The sequence below is a fragment of the Dryas octopetala genome, chromosome 2, assembly GCF_963921425.1.
Source record: "Dryas octopetala chromosome 2, drDryOcto1.1, whole genome shotgun sequence".
NCBI classification, from domain to species: Eukaryota; Viridiplantae; Streptophyta; class Magnoliopsida; order Rosales; family Rosaceae; genus Dryas; species Dryas octopetala.
The window spans coordinates 26,850,260-26,869,931 of record NC_141367.1 but is presented as its reverse complement, the minus strand read 5'-3'; the positions used below and the strand labels follow the sequence as shown (position 1 = coordinate 26,869,931).

The window sequence follows — 19,672 nt, the reverse complement described above, 5'->3', positions numbered from 1 at the left end:
GGTTGGACCTGGGGTTTGGGACTTGCGACCTCTCCCTCCTTCCTCTTGGCCGAGGTCGGCCTGGGATTCAGGGCCTCCACCTGAGCATCCCACTCCTCAGCCCGCGCCCACTTAGTGGCTTCGGCAGAAAGCTCATCGTAAGTGGAGGGAGGATTCCTCATCAAGTGGGAACGGAGTCCCCCGGCGTGCAGGCCTTGCATGAGGGCATTCTTAGCTGACCTATCGTCGCAATCGTCGCACTTCGTATATTCGATGTTGAAGCGGATCAGATAGGCCTTGAGGCTCTCCCCCTCCTGCTGCTTGATGAGCGACATATCGTTCAAGTTGTAGAGTCGTTCGGATACAACCCGATATCTCGCCAGGAAGGCCCTCCGGAGGTCGGAGAAGGAGTCGATGGAGTTCGGTTGGAGGGTTCGGAACCAACCCCGAGCCGAGCCCTTCAAGGTCGAAGGGAAAATTCTGCACTTCGTGGCTTCAGATGCCTGGCGGGCCTCCATGGCGTATCTGAAGCTGTCAAGATGGTCGTAGGGATCCTTGGTCCCGTCATACTGATCCATCTTGGGGGGCTTGGTGTCGCGGGAGACCTCAGCATCCATGATTCTGCTGGTGTACGGGAGGGGAAGTTCCTCCCCGTGGTCGGCTCTACCGGTATACCCCCTGGAGACCTCGACATGTCCGAGCCGATCGTGGACGCTTCGGATCTGGTCCTGGACCAAAGTCCGAACAAGATTTTCCACATTGGGCGGGGTCGGCTCGGCCGCATTTTCCCCTGAGCACTCGGCCTGGTTGCCGAGTCTCTCACTCACCGGCTGACGAGCGAGCCTCTCGCTTGCCGGTTGTCGATCCGACATGATCATGGTGGACCCCAGTCGGTCGCTCACTGATCGCCTCCCCGAGTAAGTTCCTGATGGGGAAGGATCCTGACTGGCGATAGGGCCGAGTCTATTCCGAATCGGGCCCCTGGTTTCGGCCGAACCGGCAGGACTGTTGGCCCCCAACCTTGATTGGGCCGGGGGTCGTCGATTTGTGTTCGGGTCGGCACGGTCTCCGCCCGAATTCCTGGGGGCACGTTTCCCGAAAGCCGCCTGTTTTTGCTGAAGAAGACGGTGGGCGTTCAGGCATTCGGCCTGTTCGGCCGGGGGCATGTCCTCGAAGCCCGGGAAGACGTGATCCGATTCCTGCTGATCGGTCTGGTCGTTCGGCTCGGCAGGAGTGCTTTGCCGAGAAGGAGACGGCGAAAGGACCTCCTGCTCGGTTCGGGTCCGGCGTGATCGGAAGCCCGATCCCCCACTATTCTCAAGTTGAGCACGGTGGCGTGCAAGTTCCCCGGCCAGCTCGGCCTGTTTTGCGAGCAGCTCGTTATTCTGCTTCAGGAGTGCATTCTCAGCGGCCAGATGTCGCTGACTCTCCTTAAGGAGTTTGTGAGCGGCTCGGATCTTGGAGGGACCTTTGGACTTTGGCGTCCTGGGGAGTTGTGCTCCCCTCGTTTTCTCAGGTGTCTCAGGCCGATGCTGTTCATCATTCTGAGACGCTCCTGAAGAAGAACTGGTGTCCCGAAATATGGTAGTCATGATGACTTGCGTGGAGGAAGAGCTTAGCGTTTGCGGTGATGAACACAACGGCTGAAGTCAGCTTCCCACAGACGGCGCCAATCTGTTGATGCAAATTCTCGTAAGGTAGATGCAACAACTTAGATAAGTTGACCTGGCTGATCAGGTGCTTTGTTGGATGATGAAGTGGATGCTGGTTGAGATCTTCCTGTAGACAAAACAAGATCAAAGGAGATGGACCGGTGTGGTACCAGCCAAACACACTCCGATGATGAAATCAGTGATGATGTTTGATGGTGGGTGAGGAAGAACAAAGGAAGAACTTGGGAGAATGGGAAGAACAAGGCAAATGTTCTGGGTTATTCTCAGCAAGTTGGGTAGGCTTTTTTTGTAGAAGGGAATGCAAGTGTTTTTGCGTGTATATTGGTGGATTGCTAGGGCCCCATTTTGTGCATATGACTTGGTATATATATAAGCAAAGGAAACCTTAATGAGTAAGATACCTGCATGTGAATGAATGGTTGCCAAAGACCCACGCACCTGGTCAGACCTAGTTGCATGCTCAGCTGCTTGCTTCCTCAGCATTCAATGCTGCATTGAATGCTCCATTAAATGCAAGGTTGGAAGGTTCAGGTAGACTGCTCCAACATTCATGAATGCAGGCCTGATATTCTATCTGTCAGAAGAATGTGTCAGGTGCATTTAAGTGTGGCGGTTCGTCCCAGCGTGATCTTCCTGGGAATGGCGGCGGAGAGCCGAGCCGAGCCGATACGAACATATGTTCCCATGCGAAGACACGAAGTCCATATGTGGTCGGATCGGGCATGGGACTCCAAGCCGAGCCGGTCCATAGATTGGAGTCTTTCCGAGCCCTAACTGGTCGACGCCAGAACTCGGAAGGAAGCCATCTCGTGTGCCGAGCCGAGCCGAGCCGGGATGATCGTGGGAAGATGGACACTCGATCCCAAGGAAGATCATCGGTTCGGCTCGGACCGAACAAGGAGGGGCGGTGTGGAGATCCGGTCTGAGCTGGTAGAGGAAGTGCTGATCAGTGATGACGTGGAAGTCAAAGTTTGACCACTGAGAATCAACTCCGAGGTGGATGTTTGACCAGCCACGTGTCGAGCTGTGATTGGCTGTTCGGGTCGATGTGGGTTTTCCCACAAACACTAAGTCTTTAGGAATTCAATCAAATTATAACAACCATACTAAAAATCAAAGAGTCCAAGGATTCTCGTACAATAGTCTTTCACACTCCTTCAAAATTTGTTCTTCCTACTAGCCATTATGTTAATAATTATACGTGCATATAATTTCAATCAGACTGGGGTCGGTGCGATTACCGAACTGCCAGCCAACAACCGATGATCGACAGAAGAAGGGCAGAATGGCCCAAATCCTAACCACTGCCGCTACCATCCTTGTCAGAATACCGAAAGTCGAAATGACCGACACCACGGTCAGATCGGATCGAAATGGACATATTCCGATAATGAGATTGGGCCATGTTTTGGGCCAAAATTTTGAATTTTTTTTTTTGAGTTTGGGGGTAAGTTGATGCGAGATGAGAACGTGGTGGTGGTAGAGATGGCGGCTACTGGCTGAGATGGCGAAGAGAGAAGAGAAAGCGGCTGAAAGAAAGAAATGAGAGGTTGGTGGTGATCACTGATCAGGGTTTTTTGGTGATTTGGTGTGTATGGGTGTATGATAAAGATCATGCACCCTCCATCCAACGGCCATGATTGAATTATTAATTAAATAAATATATATATAAATGTCGGTCGGATCGGTAAACTGATGGGTTGGGGATTCCCAGATCACTGCTGTGCACCGTGTTGAGTGGTTCGGTAGGTGTACCGCAACCGACACTGTCGGATCTCACCGGAACGATTTTTTGGCTGTGTGGTTGTGGCGGTTTCGGATGCAGTTCGGTTTTGTCGGGTGAACCAACCCAGCCATAATCATTTGAGTGAATTCATAACTCTTTTCTAAACCACACCAAGCATCCTATAAAGTTGTACATTTGCAATTTTACACTCACAAATGAGCTACAGTATAAAACGTCTCACGAAATTCACCTATACTTGTCCATACACATGTAAACTGTTAAACTTATTTGGTATCTTTCAATCACATGCTCTAATTCTGTATATTTAGACATTATTTCTCCTAATTTGTTTTTAATTACTCGTTCATGCATCACATTATGATTCAATTTTGTAATTACTCATATTTAGATTTTACTTGTTTCAATTTAAATTGTTAAAAAGTTAATGACTATTTAATTTAGTGGATGACAATAATAACTTTTTATTTATAAGAGGAAGTCATCAAAGAAGCATTATTTGTGAATAAATGTGATTATTTGAATAAGAATAGGGAGATAGATGTGGCGGCATCCTTGAGAAAGTGAAGAAAAATGTAGATGCAATGTTGTTTAATCTTGCATGCAATGTTCTAGCATCCATAGAAATGTATGCACATAACAATTCACAAGCTTCCAGCTAAGGCTCTAATCAAGGCCAAAAGTGATATGGATTGGTTGCGACTTGCGTGTGTGGTTGGGCCAGTTTGGGTGAATTTTCACATTTCCAAAGTCCAAACGCATACCATTTTCTATCTCTTACCAGCTGTCCCAATCCCTCCGCTGCTAAATGCTGATAAAGCTTGTTTAATTTCAGAGTTAGATTCCTTTCGTTATCCTTACTAAACGTTAACGTGGTGTGTCATGACTCATGTCATGTCCGTGCATGCATTTTTTTCCTTCTTTATAATCCAACTGAAAATGACGATTTCTTTTCTTCGATTCTATTTTTCTGGATCTGAAAATTTTGAATTTCGGAATTCGGAGTCACTAAAAAACAGAAGAAAAGGAAGGGCAGATATTTAAGACCGACACTTCTTCGAAATAGTTATAAGTTATAATAATGGATTCCAGCCCTACCATTCCCTAGATATTATATTATATTATAAATATCTTTGTGGCCTTGGATCTATCAATGAGTAATTGAGTACTGCATCTAGAGTTACTATTATGAATTTACATAAATGGCATATTTGCAAGTTGACAGTGTGGGGTTCATTTAATTGGAGACAAAAAGAGAGGACCCAAATGCAATAATAAACATCGTCCGCTCAATCTGAATATTGTGGTCTGAAGTTGACAACCTTAATTTGATATTAAATTTAAAAGAAAAACTAAATATTAATTTGAGTCACTGTCGTTTTTGAGTCCATACTAGGGAGTTTTATTATCCAATAAATATCAAAGGGCAGGCCAGGAAGGTGAATAATGAAAATTGATTTGGAATGAAGGGCAATCAAGTAGCTAGCGTCCTTCAAATATCATAGAGATTCGTGGAGTACTGAAGTAGTGAACTGTGTGTGAAGTGTAAACTGGACAAAGAAGATGTGGCACGTGACAAACTCCCATCATCCCCGAGCTTTTTTGGAAATGTAGCCACGGGTCCATCGACGTAGACTCGCTCTCTGATTTCGAGAACTTGGTGACAAATCCCACCAATCACAACAATTCGCGGACTCACTTCGACCTCCTTTCTATCTCTTCAACTGCACAACACCACTCCTTCTCACTTCGTATTTCCTTTTCAGGAATCTCTTCGTATATTCGTTCTCTCTCCATCCAATTTTGAGCTTCGTTCAGAGGTACCTTCTACAATTCAACTTTCAGTTATTCAAACAATTTCATCACTTGTTCTTCGTCTCTCATCTGTTATAAATGAGTGGACATGTTGCAGTGTTGTTGTTTTCTTCCGATTCTCCGTTTGGTTGCAGAGAGAATAGAAAAGAAAAAGAAAAAGAAAAAAGATATGTAACTCCTGAGACTTTGAATTCCTTTTGCTTTCCGAAAGAAATTAATTGGATAGGAGACAACTTCTCAGAAACCATAACATTGCCAAAATAATAGATTACTGATTAGCAAAGTAATTTCCTTTTTCTTTTACTTTCCTCAGCTTTCCCGGCAAGCAAACACAGAATTAGAACAGAACAAATAAGCATGAATTCTTATGCTGTTTATGTTCTCTTATTTTACTTTAACATGTTTTTTTTTTTTTTTCTTCTTCTGATGGATTCCTTGGGCGTGTTTTGATCCTTCCATCTCTTCAGAGTTGAGGAGGGTATCAACGAATATGAGCAATTCCGTAGGCCAGAATTTGCTGAACCAGAGTTTGGTTCAAAGCAAAATAAATTCTTTGGGAATTCCAGCAAACACATTGTTTCAAGCCAAGTGTGTCCGCCAGGTGGCAGCGCAGTCGCGGAAATCACCGATATCCAACAAGTTTTCTGGGAACAGTTTGAACGTGCAGAAACCAAAGTTAGCCATGGGGTCGCGTCGCCCTGGTACACTTTGTCCTCGTGCTGTATTGACCACGGATCAGCATTCAGATGTAATCTTCTCATGCTGGAAATTTGAGTTCTTTTCAATAATTATAGAATTGTCTGTTAGAAAGTAGATTCATAATGGTAGGGGGTTAGGGAGGTGGTGAAATGGTGAGAAAGAAAGATTAAAAACTTATCTATATCACAAGCCTTTAGGTGAAATTATTAATTGATCCTATTCATTTTTGTTAGGCAATGTCTCTTCATGCCTAAACCAGAGTAATTTTTCAACTCTAAATTGATATCATTGAAATTTATTCTTTTATTTTTTGAAAGATGAATGCTGGTTACCAGTCCTCCTTGTTAATTGAATAATCTCTTCTTAACTTTCCAAATTTGATTCCTTTGGTGTCTCCAAGTTTACAAAATGCCCTGTGTTTCCAGATAATTTATGCTGTTTTCTTGCCTGAAACATATAAAGATGAGGTTCCCTAATTCTGAATGAAATACTAGCTAAATAATACATGAAATCCGATTCAAAAGTGGACCTAAAAACATCAATTTAAGTTAGATTTGAATGGTTACTTTAAATGTGTCTAGGTTGTTGGTTTGGGTGTTTTAACGTTGACTAACTTTTGCCTTGTAGCAGCAGCTTGCAGGGAAATTCAACCTTGATGGGAATATTGAATTGCAGGTACATGTAGTCTAAGTGTTAGGTGCTTAGAGCCAATGTTATATATGTGGATAAGGCTTTTTTGAGTTAGCTGAGTGAAGATATGCCACAGGGAACTATCCTAACAGAAGCTATACCTAAATGAGCAGGTCTATGTTGATGCTTCCTCTCCGGGGCCTGTCACTCAAGTAGATATTCAGGTCACATATGGCAGTGACTCTTTGGTTCTCCACTGGGGTGGGATAAAAGATAGAAAAGAGTAAGTTAACCTGCAGTTGCTTCTTTAGTTGTGTCAGATGCTCAAGATTTATACCTTAAAACTGAGATGTCTTCTTTCCATCATGTCATTTCTAATTTCAGGAAGTGGGTGCTTCCTTCTCGTCATCCGAATGGAACCAAAGTATATAAGAACAAAGCTCTTAGAACTCCTTTTGTGAAAGTAAGTTTGTAAAACAGCACATGTATACCTCACCAAATGTCTCCCATTTGATTAATATATTTGTTGATTCTTCTGCTGATTGAAGTTTTATTTGTCTATCAATTGTTTTTCTCTAGTCTGGCTCCAATTGCGTGCTTAAAATTGAGATTGATGATCCTGTAATACAAGCAATAGAGTTTCTTATAGTTGATGAAAGCCAGAACAGATGGTAAGCTTTCATTGTTTCTGTTTTTTCTTGGTTTAGTAACTTTGATCTAAGCAGGTAAGATGGAATTTATTCATCCTTAATATTCTTTTGCAGGTTTAAGAACAATGGCGAGAACTTTCATGTTAAGTTACCTTTGAAAGAGAAGTTGATATCAAATGTTTCAGTTCCCGAAGATCTTGTGCAAGTTCAAGCATATCTGAGGTGGGAGAGAAAGGGTAAACAGATGTATACACCAGAGCAAGAGAAGGCATGTGAACTGTGCTCTCTAATTTTACAAATTTCCTGTCATCATTGTTACTGTATCTCCAACTATAATTCTTTCTTTCCTTCCTTTTTCTCTTTACTCCGCACGGGGAGAAAGACATCCAGTTGTGTTAGGATTTCTCTGTGTTGCAGAATTCTGTTTTATCCTCATTTTTATACAAATGATGCTCATATGTGTTGTATCTCCTACGGAGTAAGGACCAGTTTACTATAATTTCATATAGATTATAGAAAACATAGTTTCCTTTAGGTTGAATTTTACTAAGGCTAAAATTTGAACTTCCTTTCAAGGGTACAGGGTTTTTCTATGTACATGATTTCATGCTATCAAAAGTCTGGCTAATGCAAATTCACTAGTCATTAGCTTTCTTGTAGAATATTTAACAAGAGAAAACTTGTTAACTTGGTTTATAGACTTTTTAAATGCTTTTTTGTTTTCTCATAATGAATATTTTAATTTTTATAGGAGGAGTACGAAGCTGCCCGAACTGAGCTATTGGAGGAAGTAGCCAGGGGTACTTCCATACAAGAGCTCCAAGAAAAGCTGACCAAGAAAAATGCAGAACCATCTACTTCTGAGACAAAGAGAATTCCTGATGATCTTGTACAAACAAAGGCTGCAAAGAAAAATCAGAGTAAACAGGTTTTTAGTTCCAATAGAATTCAGCGCAAGAAGCGGGACTTAATGCAGATTATCAACAAGCATGCTGCTACACTTGTAAATGGAGCTAAACTTTCAGATGAAGAATATTCAATCGAACCAAAACCCTTGACAGCAGTTGAGCTTTTCGCTAAGGCAAAGGAAGAACAGGATGGTGGTTCTGTTCTGGATAAAAAAATCTACAAGCTCGACAATAAGGAATTTCTGGTGAGGCAATTATGTGTTGATTCTTTTTTCTTATTTTAATCTTTCTGCAAGGAGATTTCTTGTAGGGATTAAATTAAACTAATGTGTAGAATCCTGAAATATTTATAAGGTACTTGTAACCAAGTCTGATGGCAAGATAAAGGTTCATCTGGCAACAGAATTCAAAGAGCCAATTACCGTTCACTGGGCGTTATCAAAAAACAATGCTGGAGAGTGGTTGGTAATATTTTTAAAACTTTTTGAAAATATGGTCTTCAGGAATATGTTAATATTTGACTTGAGTTAAGCAAGCTATATTGGCATTTTCAGGAACCACCTCCAAATGCACTACCTCAGGGTTCAGTTTTTCTAAAGGGGGCCGCTGAAACGCAATTGATATTTAGTTCTGTTGATTCTACTTATGAGGTATGCCAAGGGAAACATGGCTTGGTCCCATGAGCCTCAGAACCTTAAACTGGCCAATATATTCAAGATCAGTAGACAATGGCCTTGACATTCACAGTAAATTTTCAGGTTCAATCTTTAGAAATTGAAATTGAAGAGGGCAGTTTTAAAGGAATGCCATTCGTCCTCTGTTCTGCTGGAAACTGGATTAAGAACCAAGGCTCAGATTTCTATGCTGACTTTGGTGTTAAAATCAAGAAAGTTCAGAAGGTTGCTACTTGTTTTTGGTCATAATTTGTATTTCTGTAACTTCCTTATCTAGATTCTACTCCAGGTTCCATTACCTTTACAATTTTAATCACTGAACTTTTCCTATTCAAGGATGCTGGTGATGGCAAAGGCACCGCGAAGAATTTTTTGGATATAATAGCAGAGAAGGAGAGTGAGGCGCAGAAATCCTTTATGCATCGGTTAGTAATCTCTCAGAATTAGATAAATTAAAGTTTCGCTGACTTGTTTATTACTTATTCCATCTTATGCCATTCTGCCCCCAGTATATTTTTGGGATCTTAAGTAAAATGAATGCTCTAGTTACTGTAATAGAGAAGAGTAAAACTTGAAGAAAGGTTTAGGCACTCTCATCAGTACTTTTAGATGTTCCAGTCATGCCAGTCAAAGCTCTTCACCACCCCCCCTCCCCCCACCCCCCTTCCAAAAGAAAAGGCAGATCTTCTGTCCCTTTGCATTTTGCTTATAATAGTCTTTTGACACAACCTGACAACATAAATGCTATTTCATTTCTTTTTTAAATCTCATTTGTTCTTTTTCTCAGATTTAACATTGCAGCAGACTTGATAAATCAAGCAAAAGATGCTGGTGAATTAGGTCTTGCAGGTATTTTGGTGTGGATGAGGTTTATGGCTACAAGGCAGCTCATTTGGAACAAAAATTACAATGTGAAACCACGGTACAATTCTGTTGATCTCTAGAATGTGCTATGTTAGTACTTTTTTTAGGCGTATATAGACATTGAGATATGTGGATATCATCTTAAATGTCTCCCATTTATTGTTAATTACAGGGTCCAACGCTAGTTTCCACCATTTATGTTTCTCTGCACATCTCACTCATTAAAATGTTAACCCATTTTATTCTCTATGAAAAGTTGTCTCTTACTAAATGTGCTGCACATTTGATCTTCCTCTAAATCCAACAGTAATTCTTATTCTTCTCATGATGCAGTGAGATTAGTCGAGCACAGGACAGGCTCACGGACTTGCTCCAGAGTATTTATACAAGTCATCCACAGTATCGGGAACTTATACGTATGATTATGTCCACTGTTGGCCGTGGAGGAGAAGGGGATGTGGGACAGCGAATTCGAGATGAAATCCTCGTCATCCAGGTGGAGATTATTAATTGATTTTATTTTTACATTCCTTTATCTGGTCTAATATTCTCTTCCCCTAATTTCTGGATTAGTTTCAGAATTATTTGAATATTTATTGGATGGTGTCAGAGAAACAATGATTGCAAGGGCGGAATGATGGAGGAATGGCATCAAAAGTTGCATAATAACACTAGTCCAGATGATGTTGTTATATGTCAGGTATTGGAGTCATGAGTTTGTTAGGATCTATTTAGTGGTTTGTATTTGAATTTTCCTCATCACAATTGTCACTGCAGGCACTACTTGATTACATCAAAAGTGACTTTGATATTGGTGTTTACTGGAAAACTTTGAATGAAAATGGAATCACAAAAGAACGTCTTTTAAGCTACGATCGTGCAATCCATAATGAACCAAAGTTCAAGAGAGATCAGAAAGAGGGTCTTCTGCGGGATCTGGGGAACTACATGAGAACTTTGAAGGTGGGATCCCTAAACCTTTCAGGTCTATTTTATGTTTGACTCAATTTTTTACTGACAATAAATATCTGCAATACATAAGTTTTCACAGATTTATGCAACCATCACGAATATTTTGTTGAGTTGTACATGGTATGATACTACGCCTTTATACATGTAGTTTCTTCCATAACATAGACAATGGATTGTGACCAATTTAGTGAGCTATTTTATAACATGATGATGTTTTAGTTTGTTGCTGTGTTGTGAGAGATGCATAATCATCAGAGAAATTTCATGATACGTATTTTCCCTTTCTTTTACAATGAGAAGAGGTTTTTTCCAAATTTATTTTCTGATTATGTGTGTTAGACAACCACTGGACCCCAAAAACTTAAGATGTTAGAGAATTGGCCAATAATGTATACAAGCTTACACCCTCCCTCATGTGCATTCCAATCTGCATATGGGGAGGCAGCCTGGTTGAGGGAGAGAGAAGCATATAGGTGCAGCCCCACCCTGCACCCTACAAACCAAGAAAGAAGTGGGGCATGGGGATTGAACTGATGACCTCTTGAAAACATGGCTCTGATACCATGTTTGACAACCATTGGACTCCAAAAGCTTAAGTTAGAGAATTGGCCAATAATGTATACCAAGTTTACAATGTGGACTTCTTTTGACCTCTATTGCTTGCTGTGTATTATGTTGCAACCTTTTGTAAGACAATTTTGACCAACCGATATCTACATGCAGGCAGTTCATTCGGGTGCAGATCTTGAGTCTGCCATTTCAAATTGCATGGGCTACAAAGCTGAGGTAGTATCACTAACTAGTTGGAGTAGCTCAACACAATGTGTGGTTAGCATTTGATAGAACTTTAATTCTCTCCAGGGTCAAGGCTTCATGGTTGGAGTAAAAATAAATCCTATATCTGGCTTGCCATCTGATTTTCCAGTAACGTTCTTAACTTCATTTCAAATTCTTATGATGTTCAGTTAAAAAAAAGAAGAAAAAAGAAATTGATGTTTGAATGGAATGAGATAACTAATAAAAAGTTGCATATTGACATTTCTTTGTAACAGGAGCTTCTGCGATTTGTACTAGAACATGTTGAAGACAATAATGTAGAAGTCCTAATTGAGGTTTGTGAAATTTTGATATTGGAAAAAATTTTCTTCCAGTCTTTCACTTCAATTTCTTTCAAATTCATTAAAATTTCATGCTCTAACTCTGATTGTCAATGTTCTTTTAAATTTTTATCCAGGGTTTGCTTGAGGCTCGTCAGGTGCTTTGGCCATTGCTTTCTAAGCCTAATGATCGTCTGAAGGATCTTTTATTTTTGGACATTGCCCTTGATTCAACTGTTAGGACCGCTATTGAGAGGGGTTATGGAGAACTGAATAATGCTGGACCAGAGGTATATCTTATTGTCTAGCCAGTTACCTATACATCTTGAAATCAATATCTTTTAATTTTTCTTTGTATTCTTCTTCACTGATGTTGCATCAGTTTTGAGTTTTGGGTCTTGATCAACTGAATTATGCATGCAGAAAATTATGTACTTCATCTCTCTGGTTTTAGAAAACCTGGCACTATCATCAGATGATAATGAGGATCTCATCTACTGTTTAAAGGTAAATATCTAATCAGAATTCTAATTGAAAATTTTGCCAATTCTTGTTTTGAGGATCTCAAAAATATCTACTGTTTGAGGACCTCAAAAATCCTCAAGCTGTCAAGCATAAGGGTTTTAGAATCAGGACTATCAAAACCTATGTTTCGAATTTTTTTTGTTTTTCTTTTAAAAGAATTCATGTCAATTGGAAGAATAGGGTAAATTTAAAAGTAGGGACTTCTCCTTTTGGTTTTCAATTTTTTTTTTTAGCAGACTTTTTGGTTTTCATTTTTAAGATACTAGCTAAAGGTTGTAGGACCATTAATTGTTTAGGTGAGTGGAAGATTTTCTACTTCAAACCCATTATCTTTCCATTGGCTTTCAGGAGGCATAAAGATAGCCTTTACCTGTACTCTCTGGTGCTAATGAAGTGTAAAATGTCTAAGTAACTAAGCACTGTCACAAGTTTTTCAGGGTGTAGAAGATGGAGAAATTGCATAATGATTTCATTTCTTTCATTGCTTATGTAGGGATGGGATCATGCCTTAAACATGTTAAAGAGTAATAGTGATCACTGGGCATTATATTCAAAATCAATCCTAGACAGAACCCGCCTTGCGCTTGCAAACAAGGCAGAGTCGTATCAGAATATTTTACAGCCGTCAGCAGAGTACCTTGGATCACAGCTTGGAGTGGATGAATGGGCTGTATGTATTATCTGTCTTCAAAATCAAAGCATTTTGTTTCATATTATGTATCATATAGCTTCCTTGTTCCTCATGATCATTTCTTGCAGGTGGACATATTTACTGAAGAAATTATCCGGGCTGGATCAGCTGCCTCTTTATCCTCGCTCCTTAATCGACTTGATCCGGTTCTTCGGAAGACTGCTAATCTGGGAAGGTTGATTGTATTTCCATTGTTTAGCCAATCATGTCATGTTTAATCTCAAATAGTGAGAGCGATTTGAATGGCAATAAAAGTAAATCAATGCACTCCGATGTGTTATAAAAGCTTTAACTGAACAATGTCAACACCTATAACTCATGTGCTGTGATAATTTTCTAATGTTACTTTTGCTGGCCCGGACAGTTGGCAGGTTATCAGCCCAGTTGAAGTGGTTGGATATGTTGTTGTTGTGGATGAGTTACTCACTGTTCAGAATAAAGTTTACGAGCAGCCCACAATTTTGGTGGCAAAAAGTGTGAAAGGTGAGGAAGAAATTCCGGATGGTACTGTTGCTGTGCTCACACCTGATATGCCAGATGTCCTATCTCATGTCTCTGTCCGAGCAAGAAATAGCAAGGTAATCATTCACCACATAATCTTTTTGTCTGCATAATTGACAGGTTTGGTGTAATAACCAAATTATTTGCAGGTTTGCTTTGCAACATGCTTTGATCCCAATATTCTGGCTGACCTCCAAGCTAAAGAAGGGAAGTTATTACGTCTAAAGCCAACGTCTGCTGAAGTAGTTTATAGGTACTTTTTTCTCTGTAGCTTGATCTTGAAAGATGCTCATATGCTATCTTCTATTGTGTGCTGACAATATGGTTTCAGTGCCACATGAAAAAAATTTCACTGCATTGTAATTTCCATTCTTAAATGCTTTGTATCTCAAATACAATTAGAGGAACAAAAAGAAATTAAATACAATATTTACTTTCTTTTCATATATAATTTCAGTGAGGTTAATAAGAGTGACCTAGAAGATGCAAGTTCAACTCATTCAAAAGAAGATACTCCATCTCTGACATTGGTCAGGAAGCAGTTTAAGGGTAGATATGCCGTATCATCTGATGAGTTCACAAGTGAAATGGTAAGGTTTGAAAAGTTTTTCAACTTATATCTAAGGAGTTATTTCATTTTGGTTTATTTTCTATTTAAATATTGATGGGTTGGGCAATATGTCTATACATTTAAATCCTTTAAACTACCCATAAAAGAAAAATCCTTAAAACTAGCAATTTCCTAATTTCTGACATTTTGTGTAACTTCTGTGGTGATGACAGGTTGGAGCTAAATCACGTAATATTTCTTATTTAAAAGGAAAAGTTCCATCTTGGGTTGGAATTCCTACATCAGTTGCCCTACCATTTGGAGCATTTGAAAAGGTTCTTTCAGAAGATTCAAATAAGGTTTAGCTCGCCTCAAAACTTGCATAATCATTTCAAGCACATATATTACTTATGCAGCTGTGATTCTCTACTATCCCTTAACCAGAACTGTCTGTAAGTTAATTAGGTTTTTAGTTGTTGGAATTTGCATAATAAGCCAATTTCTTTGTCTCTTGATTATGAGGTCGAACTCTATTACTCTTCAGAAAATTTGACTGGAGTAATGGAAATGCCGTATGTGATGCAGCTTCATTACTGTACGATTACTACATGTCTAAATTGTTAAGCTTTTGTAGATATAAATCACTTATAGAACTGCACCAGGCCTTGATATAGAAAGAGCAATTTTTTAACTTCACTGGAAAAAAAGAAAACTTATAATGACTTTGGTTACTCAATCGCTGGGATCAACTGTAGAAAATTTGTAAACTTCAGATGACTTCGGTTACTTGTATTCTGCATTGTTCTTGTCGATTGTTATCCTACAGTACCTTGAGGAAAAATGAAGGTTCCATTCCATCTTCTTTTGTGTGCATAATTTAGACATACTCCCAATTTCTTTCCACGGCTCTAATTGTGCCAGTCAAAGCACGTCTTTTGTTTGTCTGGCTGCATCTTTGCAATCTGATATTTATCGAGGCAAGTCTCATAATACAAGATCATCCCCCAGTCTGACTTTATCTTTTTGTGTGCATGTATGTTTAATTTATAGGCAGTGGCTGAAAAGTTGGGAACCCTAAAGAAAAAGTTAAAAGAAGGAGATTTTGGTTCCCTTGGGGAGATTCGGGAGACAGTTCTACAGCTGGCAGCACCACCCCAGTTGGTATGTTTTTTTCTACTGGTGGGATTGAAGGTTAAATTTTTAGTCAAAATTATAATAGATAATATATTGCAAAGGCATGCATTTTCCATTTCAAAGTCTGCAATCGCATAGTCTCCTTAGGGCAAATATGTTCCAACCTCTGAAGTTCTGTTGTGGCATCCTATCACCCATTTGAATGCCAACATAAATTGTTAAAAAACAGGCTAAAATGACACTTCTGATTGTGAACAAGCAAGAAATTTCATATTTCTATATATGGGTTTTATAGACCTTTCCTTTACACTCCCATAAACTAATGTTTTTAAGTGTGAATTAAAGTTTTTCTCTTGAATCAATTGCTTTTTTTTCTCCTCTTCATATGGCATAAAACTGGTTGCGCTACCTATAAGGGAAAGAACTCTATAGGGGCCTCCACACAGAATGATGTAGTTTAAGCCAATGATATAAGATATTAGCTTATGTGGAGAGTTATTTTCAGGTGCAAGAGCTGAAAACGAAGATGCAAGGTTCAGGTATGCCTTGGCCTGGTGATGAAGGCGAAAAACGATGGGAACAAGCATGGATGGCTATAAAAAAGGTAAGAGTGCTTTGCTGCAAAGGCCCTGTTAATAATGTTTAAGATTAAATGAATCCGGTGTTCTTAAATCCAATAATGGTAGGAATTTAACTGGCCCTGATGTTAGTGTCAGGGCTTTATTGTGTTGCTCATAAACTATGAGTTAACTATCATTTCTCATTCTCCACTATGCTCTATTGTGTCGCTTCATATATTCTCTTTGTTTCTTTGTTGACGCTGGAATGCTGGAAGAAAGTTTTTGTTTATGTGGTGAATGGCTAAATCTTGCTGGTGTCCCAAACTAATACCTATGTTTTCACATCACTTTCCATATAGCTGATTTATTAACATCTGTTATGAACATATGATAGTGATTTATTATTAGTCAGGGAAAATAATGTAATTATACCTTTTCGGTAATAATATATATAGAGGGCCAGCCACCATTATGGGTTGACTCTCTTCGGTGTTCTAGTTCTCTTTTCTTATCACAAACTTCATAACACAATATCATAGCCCAAGTTGTCTGTTAAGTTAATGATGGTCAAATGGTTCTATTTAAAATTTTCTGAGATATTGGGGCATGCTCATCTGTTATAACTTATAATCCAGGTCTGGGCTTCAAAGTGGAATGAGAGAGCATACTTCAGCACAAGAAAAGTGAAATTAGACCATGATTACCTCTGCATGGCTGTCCTTGTTCAGGAAATCATAAATGCTGACTATGCATTCGTTATTCACACAACTAACCCATCCTCAGGAGACTCATCAGAGATATATGCTGAGGTATTTGGTAGTATTTAGGAACGACATATTTTCTTATTATTATCAGAGACATTGATTTGGGTCTTTTCTCTGTGATAGGTTGTAAAGGGACTCGGAGAAACTTTAGTTGGAGCTTATCCTGGACGTGCTTTAAGTTTTATTAGCAAGAAAAATGATCTGGACTCTCCTCAGGTACTGTGCATCTCACCAAAAGTGACTAAGCGTTAAAATCCATGGAGGGCAAGGAATTGTGTTGATAATTTCCACATGGATTATGTAATTTATAGAAGTAATAATATATGAATCATAAAACTTACTATACAGCAGAATTAACAGATTTTTTTTTTTTGGCTTTCACATACCCCACTAATCCTGTCATAGGGAACACACATCTTTTCTTGGACCTACCATTGTTTGCACTAATGAGTATGTTGGGTTTTTTTAAGGTATTGGGTTACCCTAGCAAACCCATCGGCCTCTTTATAAGACGGTCCATAATCTTCCGTTCCGATTCCAATGGTGAAGATCTCGAAGGTTATGCTGGTGCAGGCCTTTATGACAGGTAGACTCCTTTACAACTATCCCAGGCAATAAGCCTCCAACAATATATGGCATGCACTTAACATAGCACATAAAATCTCATTTATCTACTTATTTTGTGATCATCGATCTTATATCGTTTTCATGCCAATGATAGTGTGCCTATGGATGAGGAAGATATAGTGGTGCTCGACTACTCTAAGGACCCACTGATTGTTGATGGAAACTTCCGCAAGTCGATCCTCTCTAGCATTGCTCGCGCAGGAAGTGCAATTGAGGAGCTCTATGGCTCTCCACAAGACATTGAAGGCGTGATTAGGGATGGGAAACTCTATGTTGTCCAGACAAGACCCCAAATGTGATTTTTTTTCTTTTTCTTTTTCTCTTTAAATTATTTATAGGATTTATGTTATAAACATTATTTAATTGATAAGGAAAAAATAGAAATACATAATAAAACAAAATAATGAGGACCTGTGAATGGCAATGTGAGAAATTTACGTGAGGGTTCATCTGTATTTTCTGAGGTGGGTCTGTTTACATGAAGCAATATGTTTATTTATTTTGTCAAGACCATCAATCTAGTAGCATATTTACATGAAATGAAGGATGTTATCTTTATTCAATCTATCACACATCCTCTCTCAACAGTCAGCAGTAAATCCTGAGAGGTCCATCCACACTTCATTTAAGCGCCCAGAAAGGTGATATGAAGCATTGTACTGGGCAATCGCATAGGAATTCTTTTCTCCCAGAATTGGTGTTTTTCCATCCAAGTGCTTTTTTAGGCTGTTCAAAAGAGTTTCCAATTCTTTATTAATGTGATCATCCTTAGCAAACCCTGAAAACTTTCTGACTGCTATGCAATGATTTCTCCACTTATCCAACTGCAAATTGAGTTCAGTCAAGGGCTGTGGTGGTGTTCTTTCATATTTGGCAGGCAGGTACAACCTCACATAGTACTCTAGCCCATGCCCTGATGGAACAATGCTTGTTAAGACAGGGGCAGTCATGGTAATTTGCGAAGAGTTGAGATTATCACCATGAATGTACTGATACAACCTGATAATTAATAGTACGTATTAGGGTGGTTGGTACTTGGTACCCACAATGAGATTTTCTCAGAAAATTTAAACAAAGAAAGAAAGGAAGTGTTAGTAAACCTGTGAAAGCCATCTTTAGTGGCCTTTTCGAAGGAGGTTGTGTCTCGGACAAGAGCAGACATCCAGGAGGACTCTCTGTACAGTCTGACCTCCAACTCTGATTCTGAGTGCACCACCCTGTACTGAGGCGATTCCAAAGCGTCACCAGAGAGTACAAGTTGACTACTACAGAGGTAACATATTGCTATTATCACCAAGTGTACCACAATCAAGTTCAACAATGGCTTCTCCATTCTTTGATGATATGCCTTGTGCAGCTTGTGCTCTGTCCCTTGGGGAGGCCTCTGGCTTTATAAGCAGCCAAGCAGGACAAGTGGACAACTGGACGAGTTTAATGTATCACCAGGTTACAATTTGTAAGTGGCTCAGTGGCTTCAGTTCCACCATTTTGTTTTTGCTGTTCCCCACTTCTGTATAAAACCTGAAACAAAACAAATTCTGCGTGTCATCTCAATGTAATACTTACTAAACAAATTTCATTTTACTTTGGTCCCTACAATTTAGTCCTTACAGTTTCCTAATAGTTGTAATTTAAGGATATATGCATATTTTGTCAATTTAATCAACAAAAATAATATGTGATGTCCAACCTAAAATACCCTTACCCATGTGCTTCATGTGCTATTTTATCGAACAAAATTCATGAAATTATGCATGTGTCCTTAAATTATAACCCTGGCTAAACTAATACAATTAAAACTATAGAGACCAAAATAAAATTTAATCCAGACTACATAGATCAAAAACGAAATTTGGCCCAAAAATATATTTGATCACCAACAAACTAAAATTGAAGCAAGGGGTATCTCTCACCACGATTTGTCGATGCTTACCAACCCCAAAAATCTGTATGGAATCGTAAGTGGACCAATTATGAGACACAGAATCCTTGCATCAGCCACAATCATTCCCAAAAATTACAACTTGTATCAATATTGTGATTTGTGATTGTGACCCACTTGGGTCTTCTGCTGTTTCTTCCAATGACTACTAAGTCAAAGATTTATTCCACATTGCATATCATGAAATTTATATGCTTATCTTGGTTAGTGGGTGGTAATCGCTAATGGCCAGATGGAAGGGAATCTTTTTTTCTTTTTTTTTTATAAAAGTTAACCTTCTCTTATTGAATTTAATATGCAGTTTAATCCATGCCCAAACACAGTACAATTGAAGCTGCTTAAACATCCTTGCATCCACTTAAGCCTACAAAGAAATGGAAAGAGAAAGAGGGCACCCGAAAATCAGTAATTGACAGGCAGTTCCACTTCTACGTTGTTCTTCTCTGCCACAATATCACACCCCTCTCTGACCAAAAAAAAAAATAACACACCCCTCCTCTTTTTGGGTTTTGAATATCAAATTGGACCAACGTTAGCTTTGCAATAACAAGCAAGCCCGACAAGCCAAACTCTGCCTGGACTACAGGTAAGTTTGGGCTTGGGCTTGGGCTTAGAATTTGAGTCCAAATAAGGTATGGGTTGAGGAAATAGCAATACTAGGCTGGAGTTGATC

General features: G+C 39.4%; 2 protein-coding genes across 5 annotated transcripts; one reads left to right on the top strand and one right to left on the bottom strand.

The window, feature by feature from the left end:
* The first annotated feature begins 4,905 nt into the window (after positions 1–4,905).
* SEX1 (Pyruvate phosphate dikinase, PEP/pyruvate binding domain-containing protein) lies at positions 4,906–17,512 on the top strand. Of its 4 annotated transcripts, none has more exons than XM_086230489.1 (33): positions 4,906–5,216; positions 5,679–5,959; positions 6,544–6,585; positions 6,714–6,823; positions 6,925–7,003; positions 7,120–7,211; positions 7,305–7,458; positions 7,942–8,343; positions 8,453–8,563; positions 8,653–8,748; positions 8,857–8,997; positions 9,109–9,197; positions 9,560–9,694; positions 9,970–10,132; positions 10,247–10,336; positions 10,414–10,599; positions 11,332–11,394; positions 11,470–11,532; positions 11,661–11,720; positions 11,843–11,995; positions 12,129–12,212; positions 12,724–12,900; positions 12,990–13,096; positions 13,286–13,499; positions 13,572–13,675; positions 13,880–14,012; positions 14,206–14,331; positions 15,023–15,133; positions 15,612–15,710; positions 16,302–16,475; positions 16,554–16,646; positions 16,901–17,016; positions 17,152–17,512. In XM_086230489.1, exons 2-33 carry the CDS (start codon positions 5,702–5,704, stop codon positions 17,354–17,356), a joined length of 4,230 nt encoding a protein of 1,409 aa, XP_086086615.1. In that variant the 5' UTR covers positions 4,906–5,216; positions 5,679–5,701; the 3' UTR covers positions 17,357–17,512. The 4 variants fall into 4 exon arrangements, with proteins under 4 accessions (XP_086086615.1, XP_086086612.1, XP_086086614.1 ...); XM_086230486.1 differs by having other exon boundaries at positions 6,538–6,585; XM_086230488.1 differs by having other exon boundaries at positions 4,907–5,216; positions 6,541–6,585.
* LOC147294929 (uncharacterized) lies at positions 17,386–18,622 on the bottom strand. The gene is made up of 2 exons (XM_086230490.1): positions 18,158–18,622; positions 17,386–18,056 (listed from the first exon to the last, which is right to left on the bottom strand). The coding sequence occupies exons 1-2, from the start codon at positions 18,388–18,390 to the stop codon at positions 17,639–17,641; spliced, it is 651 nt and encodes a 216-aa protein (XP_086086616.1). The 5' UTR covers positions 18,391–18,622; the 3' UTR covers positions 17,386–17,638.
* Positions 18,623–19,672: the final 1,050 nt, after the last annotated feature.